Source organism: Adiantum capillus-veneris, chromosome 1 (assembly GCF_014529385.1).
Source record: "Adiantum capillus-veneris isolate H3 chromosome 1, ASM1452938v2, whole genome shotgun sequence".
In the NCBI taxonomy this organism is placed as follows: Eukaryota; Viridiplantae; Streptophyta; class Polypodiopsida; order Polypodiales; family Pteridaceae; genus Adiantum; species Adiantum capillus-veneris.
This window is the reverse complement of record NC_140931.1, coordinates 51827716-51837324: the sequence shown is the minus strand read 5'-3', so window position 1 is coordinate 51837324 and position 9609 is coordinate 51827716. Positions and strand designations below refer to the sequence as shown.

At 41.9% G+C, this 9609-nt stretch overlaps 1 protein-coding gene across 1 annotated transcript; it reads left to right on the top strand.

Moving 5' to 3' along the window:
• Nucleotides 1-8144: 8144 nt before the first annotated feature.
• Nucleotides 8145-8991, top strand: LOC147464732 (pentatricopeptide repeat-containing protein At1g19525-like). Its single transcript, XM_086510033.1, has one exon. The coding sequence runs from the start codon at nucleotides 8191-8193 to the stop codon at nucleotides 8989-8991; it is 801 nt and encodes a 266-aa protein (XP_086366159.1). The 5' UTR covers nucleotides 8145-8190.
• The last annotated feature ends 618 nt before the right edge of the window (nucleotides 8992-9609 follow it).

The window sequence follows — 9609 nt, the reverse complement described above, 5'->3', positions numbered from 1 at the left end:
CATGTCTACTTGTTGCAGTTCCAGGACTCTGTTATTCAAGTAGATCTTGTAATGGGTCGAGCACATCCTCTAGGAAACAGGTTTATAATTTATCATAGATCTGACAGCACAGTTCACTCGACCCCATTGCAGTATTGTTACACATGTAAAGTGGACACTGATGTTGGGAAAGATTCACCTTATATGGATGTACTATCTGGGATGACTGAGTCGGACAATGTGTATTGGGTTGTCATAAAATCTAATATCTAACCAACCCAAATGATTTTCTCATATTAAATTGATCACTTAATGTGGGAGAATAAACGGGAACAAGTGTTAAGATATAGATATGTGCTTATAGATCTATCTCAACACGGAGCCAATAGTAAAGGGGCCCAAATGGGAGATGGTCTATCAAGAGCAAGGTTAACCAATGGAGCATAAGACCTTAGGGTTAGCTTCATTGAAGACCTCCAATAATGTGTGTAAAAGTCCTTTGACCTTAGGTAAGGCAGGGCTGAGCTTGAGGTGGGAACCCGGCCCAAACTCAAGGTGCTTGTCATGCTTGTCCTGCTTGAGGTGCTTGATTAAGATGCTTGAGGTGCTTGATTGGCTCCATGCTTGAGGTGCTTGACTTGGTGCATGATTAAGGTGCTTGAGGTGCCTTGAGAAGCTTGCCTGAGATGCTTGTGGGAACACCCCCTACTTCAAGTGCTTAGTCATGCTTGATGACTAAGGGGCTTGCTCATCCAAAGTCAAAAAGATCCCTACAAGGAGGGGGGCGAGCCTACAAGGGGGGGGGGGATGAGAGAGAACACACACACACACACACACACACACACACACACACACACACACACACACACACACACACACACACACACACACACACACACACACACACACACACACAAGGGAAGCCCCAGCTTGAAGAGGCAGTAAGGACACTTGTCAAGTTCCTCCTCATGTTGCCCTCATGGTGTGCCTGAAACCTATTGGTTGGCCATCCAAGGGGTCCAATGATAATAAAGGATATTTAATTAATTGATTTTGCATTTATCAAGTCCTCTCTCTCAAAGGGGAAAGGGGAACACTTGTCCCAAGGCTATCCCTGTTGCTTGTAATGGCTCCTGCTTGTGATTGGCTAGGCCTGGAGGGGTCCAATGAGCTTCAAGCATGAGCTACAAGGGGGGGTCGACCCAAGCAAGCTAGGGGGGTGCTTAGGGGGTATACTCACCCACACACACTCACAAACACTCTCATTGTGTACTATGCAAAGTGCAAGAGCTGCCTCTCTTTCTCCAAGCAAGTAGAGGTTGAGAGCCTACACCAACACTCTTGGCTATGGAGTGCAAATCCATCCAGGAGCCATGCTTCAATGCTTGAGCTTGACATCTATTTCTTCTTCATTACTATGCATTATGTATGCTAGCACAAGAGTTATGATAAGTGAGGAACTAGCTCTTTCTCGTATGAAATGTTTCTTCTTCCTCTTCCCTACCCTCATTCCCTGCTAGCTCTCTCCACCTTCGAAGGTGTTTGAGGTCTTGGGACTGAGGCTTGGTATAGTTAAAGCTTTCTTCAAGTTTAGGTTATGCTATGATGGTGATGCATGAAGCTTTCCATCTTCATTGCTTCACCTAGGTCACAAGGAACACAAAGAATGTATTGTAACAAGTCTCTCTTTCTGGGAGAAATCATAATACAAATGCCTATTGGAGGGGGGACCGGCTTTACATAAATCCGGTCCTCAACTATTGTCATGTTCTCTAAATTCTCTCTCTTGCAAAAGTATTGTCTATGCCAAGTTAACTAATTGCTATGATTATGTTGCTATCTTCAATTATGTCAACCCGCTATGCTCACAAAATCATTTCTTGAAAGTACTCTCATTAAATTCCGCTACTCTCAAATTGAATAGGCAAATTCCATTACAGGGTTCACTTAGCAGCAACCACATATACTTGAGGAAATAGGGGGACAACCTGGGTAACACCTGAGGGGGATGAAATGTCACCACTCATACCCTTACATATGCTAGAGGCAATGCATATAGCTTCTGATGACCTACAACATGAAGGTTTGACTGGCATTGAAACAAGTAGCGTATCACAAGACTATAACCCACATGATTTGGGGTTAGAATCATCAGTTGAAATTGACTCTAAGGATGAAGAATCTAAGTTAAATCTTAGTACCAATGTAAGGACAAACCATTCAGAGCCCAGTGGTACCCTAGATGACAATCTATCCACGAGAGCAAAAGACACAAGTAGGGATTCATCTAGTGACTCTTCACTAGAGATCAGCCGTAATAAAAAATTAGACAAGAAGAGTAAGAGATATAAGAGGCGATGATATCGAGAAAATGTGCGTGCTAGAATAAATGAAAAGAAATCTACCGCAGAATGGCTTAATTATATAGGGGCATGTGATGCTCATCGGAAGCTGGTAGATAACTGGGGTGAATACCTTCAAAGTGTTATGTGGTGTAGACCACAACCCATTGACATCGCACTGCAAGAGTCTAAAGAGAAGCCAAAGTTGAGCCGTACTATAAGGAGACGACAAAATCGAGAGTTAGCTCAACAACAAAAGGAATCGGAAGTGAAATCATAGTCCACAGAACAGCAGGACCCCACATACGTACACCCTACACTTGAACATTTCAAATCCTACACCACAGAGGAACGTAAGGTTGTGTATACAAAGGCTCAAAGAAAACCTATTGATGGAAGCAATGGAGTTTATGACGGTCCAGCGACAGTTAAGGAAATAGAGTTAGCATACCTAGGAGAAAAGTCCAAACATGTTTTAATTACCCAAGATCTCACGGAGACAGAGGAGTATGTACTTAAAGAAATTCTCAAGGAATTCAAGGATATATTTTCCTGGACATATCACGATATGAAAGGTGTTCCACCTTTTGTGGTGCAATCCACAATCCCCATGAATAGCATGGCTAAACCAGTTCAGTAACAACCTTACCCAATGAATCCTAAATATGCAAAGATCATTCAAGAAGAGATTGAAAAGCTTGTGAAATGAGGATTCATATACCCTATTGAGCACTCAGAATGGGTGTCTCCAATAGTGATTGTGCCAAAAAAGAATGGAAAACTCAGAGTATGCGTGGATCTCAAGAAGGTCAATGCCACCACTAGGAGGAACCATTACCCCTTGCCATATTCAAAACATGTGCTTGAAAGAGTTGAAGAGAAGGAAGCTTATAGCTTTTTAGATGGGTACTCTGGCTACAATCAAATCACAATTGCACTAGAGGACCAAGATAAAACAACCTTTATAACCAAATTTGGAGTGTTCGCATTTCGTGCTATGGCTTTTGGCTTAACCAATGCCACTGCTACCTTTCAAAGATTAATAAACATTGCTTTTAGAGAGTATTTGAGGGAGTTTTGCGAAGCTTTCCTAGATGACCTTTGTGTTTATTCCTCTTGGAAAGAACATCTATCATGCTTACGAAAAGTGTTTGAGAAGTGCAGATTGTATTGCATCTCCTTAAACCCTTTCAAATGCCAATTTTGGGTTAAACATGGAGTCATTTTAGGACATATAGTGTCCAAAAATGGGATTCCACAGATGAGAGAAAAATTAAAGCCATTTTTCAATTACCACCACCTACAAACTATAAAGGAGTTCAAAGGTTCATGGGCCATGTTGGTTATTACCGACGCTTTATTTTAAACTTTGCCGAGATAGCTCGTCCATTGTACAAACTTCTTATTGAGTTTCACTAGACCGCGGAGTGTCACCATGCTTTTGAGTCATTAAAAAAGACCTTAACTAGCGCTCCTATTCTACGAGTGCCCGATTGGAATGTAATTTTCCATGTGCATATTGATGCATAGAACTTTGCTATTGGGTGTGTTCTAGCTCAACCAGAAGAACATAAATTGGCCTACCCCATTAGATTTGCAAGTTGTCAATTATATGCAGTAAAGAAATTCCGCTACTACCTTCTTGCCAACAAGTTTGTTTTCTATGTGGATCATCAAGCCTTGTTGTATCTAGTAAATAAACCTTGTTCCACGAGAAGAATTACACGATGGTTGTTAATTCTCCTTGAGTTTGATTTTACCGTTGTGGTGAGACCTGGTAAAAGACATGTCTTGGCGGATCATTTGTCTCGCATACCTAATGGTGAAGCCTCTACTGGAGTCGATGAATTGCCCAATACTTCCTTATTTCTAGTCGAGACCATGCCTGAATGGAGTGAGAAGATTGTGAACTTTCTAGTGAATGGTTTTCCACCCAAACAGCTTCGAAGGACATAGCTCAAAAACTGTTAAAAGAATGTGAACCTTATTCTCTCATTGCAGGAACTCTCTACAGGCTAGGGAAGGATGATATTCTTAGACGTTAAGTCCGTGAGGATGAGTATTTATACATACTGCAAGAAGCCTACATGGGTATAGCCGGAGGACATTTCTTGGGCAAACTAACAGCTAGAAAGATGTTGCAATCAGGCTATTGGTGGCCTACCTTATTCAACGATGCATCACTTTTTGCAAAAGGATGTGATGAATGCCAACGTTACAAGATCACACAACGAACGGATAAGATGCCCTTACATCCTGTTAAAGTGACTCAACCATTTAAAAAATGGGGTTTGGACTTTGTAGGCCCAATTAGTCCGACAGCTCGTAGCACTCAATCTCGATATATTATTGTTGCCAATGACTATGTGACAAAGTGGATGGAAGCCAGGGCGACACATAAGACTGATGCAAGGTCAATTGCCAAGTTTCTCTTTGAGAACATTATTACAAGATTTGGTTGTCCCTTTGAGATTATGAATGATAATGGCACTCATTTTATAAATGGAGTGATAAAAGAACTCACTACCAACTTCATGATAGCTCACCATAAGTCCACACCTTATTATCCACAAGAAAATGGCCAAGCTGAGAGTACCAACAAGACCTTAATATCTATCTTGACCAAAACGGTGAAAGCTCATCGCACAGATTGGGATTTGAAGCTGACTTCAGCCCTATGGGCTTATCGTACTTCTTACAAAGTAGATATTAATTGTACACCATTCAAAATGGTATATGGCCAAGAAGCAGTTATGCCATGGGAGTTTGTAATTCCTAGTCTACGTGTAGCTTCACAAGAAGATTGGGATGGTAACCCTTTAGTTGAGCGCTTATACATTCTTGAGAGGTTAGATGAAGAAAGGCAATTGGCCGTGCAAAACGCACTTGTGGAGAAAGATAGGAGGAAGAAATGACTTGACCGTCATCTAAAGAACAAAGATATCAATGTTGGTGATAAAGTGCTTATGTATGGAGTGCGTACCAAAAAGAAAAAGTTGGATTATGCGAGAAAGGACCATATAGAGTATGTGAAATCACCCCACAAGGAACCATTCGTGTGGAGACTCTAGATGGAGTTGAAACCATTGGATTCCTCACTGGAAGTAAATTCAAAAGGTACTATGATCCTCTAAGCTAGGAAGAGTTACAAGCCATCCATCAAAAGAGAGCAGCCAAAGAACAGGCAGAGCTTAAAAAGATCCAAGCAAGAGATGAGGCTCGAGAAAGAAAACAACGTCTTAGACGCCAACGAGAGGCTAATCTGGGAATCACGAAAGCATTTTTTGATGAAACTGATAATGATTTATTGGAATCTGAGCCACCTCTACGAGCTTGAGTGCTAGCCTTGCTGGCTGCACACAATGCATCATCTTTGTTGAAATTTGTCTTCTTGTGCGCGGCACTTCGTTCTTTCTCGGGGGGGGGGGGGGGGGGGGGGGGGTTTCCTCTCCATAGGTTTTGTTCACCTTATCTTCCTTTTATTTACCCCTTGACGGACACTCAATCCTTAACTAAGATGTATCTCACAACCCCCTCCCTTCACAGAACTCTCTGTAATGTTTTGTTTGCAGTCCCATAGGTCATATCTGACCTTCGTGGACGATAATTGATCTCTATGTGTGTGTGTGTGTGTGTGTGTGTGTGCATTCAAAAATACAATTTCTTTGCCATTGTCGGTCCCCCCTCCCCTCCCCCCCCCAAGGTATGAGGGGCAGCCCTGCGAGGGGGGTGTTAAGCATAAGTTTTATTGGTGTTGTACCAACATTGATGTTGTTGACAGAGATACAATTATCAGAGGAAAATCCAAATTGTTGCCTACATGACAAATCACATGGTGTTGATAACAATGCCATATGTCCACATGCTTCATGACATTCAGAGGTTGATGGTGTGAGCGTAAATGGTGATGACAATAATATGCGCCTAGCAGAGGTACCACACAACCTTGTTGCTGATGTTTGTGAGCCATTAATATGACATGAGAATCTGATGAGCATAATCTGGTTGTTCACAAGAGAGAGGCATGATTGCGATCTTGAATTCCAGCTAGGCTGATTGCAATCTCAGGGAAGGCACGTCGATGTGCCCTCTTCCAAGCAATAAATTTGCATCAATCTCAAGGAGGGCGTGTTGACATGCCCTCCTCTAAACAATAAATTTAGAATTGGAAAGTCCAATCTCAGGGAGGGCCCATCGATGTGCCCTCATCCAATGATGAAATATTGAAAGGAAAATATCAAAATTTCTCAGAGGAAACATTGAGGTGTCCTTCCAATGACTTGAATTTCTCTTTCCCTATTTCATCCTTGAGTGAGGGCACGTCGACATGCCCTCCCTGATATTGTAATTTCTCAATGTTGATTAGTTATTTTAATTCTTTTGTCTACCAAATTTAAATCTTTTTAAGATGGGAGACAGCATGATAGTCATTTGATTGCTTCTAGTGTTGTGATCTAAAGATCACAGCTTTGTGGTGTTTGCAGTCTTGTGAGTCCATATTGTTCATCTAAGCAAATGAAGCGACCAAGAGTCTCAAAAAAGAAGGATACTCCAATAAGTAGTCAAATTTTGGGTGAAGTTAGTAATGAGGTGGAGACAAGTTTTCAAGATAGAGAGGATTTGGGTGAAGATGGAGAAAGTCAACCTAATCCAGAAGGTGTCAATGTGGTGATTTTGTTCCAGCTGAAGCCCTTGCAATTGTGCCTTTTGTGGTAAGGCCCGAGGTTGGTCAAGATGACATTAAAGAAGCAGAGATCTACGAACAAAGGACAAGATATTTTGAATAAAATACAATTGTTTAATTGGCTATCATGAGTGTCCTTCTATCCCTCTTTGTAGGTTGATGCCTCATGCAAAAGTTAGAGGACTCAGAAATGAAGTGGGTGGTTTGAAGGTTGCTTTTGACAAAGAGGGTTATGTGGTTGAAAAAGGTGCTTTTATTGTTTCTTTGTGGACTTTTTCACACCAAGGGTGCTTCATCTCAAAAGAAAAATCCATCTACGTATAGGATGTCTTCTCAACTACGCGTAGGATGTCTTGCTCTGCCTCCTCTGCTCTACTCATGCATGCCCTGCTCACGTCCGCTCTACTCTGCTCGCGCCTGCCCTGCGTTGCCTAGCTGAGAGAGAGAGAGAGATGAAATGAAATTTTATATTAAACATCTTCAAAAGGCCAAAATGACCTATGAGATCAAACCGATACAATCTTGGTGGATCTAATACAATGTCTGGGTACAAAGATAAAATGAAGTGAAAAACTAAAATCTTCACTGATAGATGTGAACTAAGCAGCTAGCTGGAATTGTGTAGGATATGAGTAGGGGGGTGAAAGTAGTGACTTGGGGCTATTACAACACAATGTGGGTGTGCGTGTGGGAATATAGTGGGTGAGAACTGATACAAGATGATGAGCAAGGTGTACAATCCTCAAAAGAGCTAAAACGTAGGAGATCCATCATTGTTCTTCGCTGGCGGAACTCATCAATCTCCTCCATGGTAGAGAGAGAGAGAGAGAGAGAGAGAGAGAGAGAGAGAGAGAGAGAGAGAGAGAGAGAGAGAGAGAGAGATAATGGTCCATTATTAATGCACTTTTGAAGTTCGAAGCCATAATTTGCAAAGAATTCTAGTAAAATACATGAACTTAGAACGTTATGATGATGTAGACAGGTTGACGAGTACTTTGGATGACAAGGGCTTTCCCCCTGATTTTGTAGCATGCACTTTGTTGCTTGATATGAATTGCAAACTGAAGAGGCTTGATAAAGCTAGAGAGATGTTCGATGGAATACGTTCAATGAGCATGCAATAAAATGATTGAGTTTTACTCTGAAACTGGGAATCCTGAAGAGGGAGAAACATTGCTAGCAAAAATGGAGGAGGAAAAGCTGCATGTATCTGTTGATACTTACCTTACGGTTCTTAATGGCTATGGGAAACAAGGTAAAGCTGTAGAGGCCTTGAAAATTTTCTCAATTATGAACGAGGATGCCTTCTTAAGGCTACAGATGGCGCCTGGTATCTACTCAGCTCTTATGAATGCTTATATTCACTCAAATTTGCTACCATCTGCTGTCCTCAAAATGGAAGATATGATGAATTCAGGATTTGCTCCTTTAGATGAGTCAGTCAGCATGCTTACTGCTGCCTTCGAGAAAAAAAATCAGTTTCAAAGGGCGGTAGACGTGCTGCTAAAGCTAGAAAGCATGGCGATAAGGCCCGGGGTGGAGACTCTGATGACGCTAATTGGATGGTTTGGAAAGCTGGGCTTGGTTGAGGAGGCAGAAACTCTTTTCAAGAACCTCAAAGAGAAAGTCGATGTTCCGGATTGCAAAGCTTACGCTAGTCTTTTTTCAGTGGATGCTAGAGCAGGTTTCGTTGATAAGGCGAAGGCTCTTCTCGCTGAGGAGGTTGAGATTAATGCTTCAGCTTACGAGCTAATGATTGTTTCCCTGCTGGATGGCAAGGATCGTGAGGAGGCTCAGTCCATGCGAGATCGGATGATTGCCCAAGGTCTCACCCCATCTGATGAGGTATTAGGAATTCAAGCAGAGAGCTTTCTTGCAGGTGTTAGCGAGCCTTCAGAAGGAGCAACACAAAGCTTAGGGATAGAAACCGAAAGTTTTCTTGCGGGTGTGAGTAAGCGTGCGGAGGAGGCACCCGACACTCTGTGAGGAATAATCACCACTCTGAATTTCATGTCAGCTTCTTTGAAGTCTTTATTGTTGCTATGACAGAGTGGTGCTCTTTTTCGAACCTTTTTCTTGAGTAGCAAGGTATATCTTCAATCAAAGTGCGTATACGACATCTACAAACAAATGTTTGTGCATTGATTCCACATATTTATCAAAGATTGGACAACGTTTCAACTGTTTGAAATGCTTATATTGCTTGGTTACAATCGTAGGTAGTTGTGATCATGGCAATCAGCTAAGATTCGGGCAGAGATAAGACTGAATCATGCCAGATTGTCAGATAGCAAACAAGTGGTTCTTTTATTGATTTTTTTTTTTTTTTTTTTTTTGCAAAACTCACAATTGTGAGTGAATTATATTGAGCAGCCGAAAAAATTACAAGGTTTTGTCATGCTCATGTTAAGCCATGACAACATCCAGGAATCATAATTACAACGGCTATAAGGGCAACCACTCCTACCGATGGCCAAGGTTTGCCCCCGGTATTCCGTCTACTTACAGCAAGGCACAAGTAGTCCTAGACCACTCCTCCGACTGATGCTTGCGCCCGAGTGCCCATATTAGCGCTTTGCTTTCCTGTATAATTTCTGCGAAGCT

Bases quoted from the DNA above. Each gene is read 5' to 3' on its own strand.
- LOC147464732 (XM_086510033.1), top strand. From the start codon at position 8,191: ATGGAGGAGGAAAAGCTGCATGTATCTGTTGATACTTACCTTACGGTT.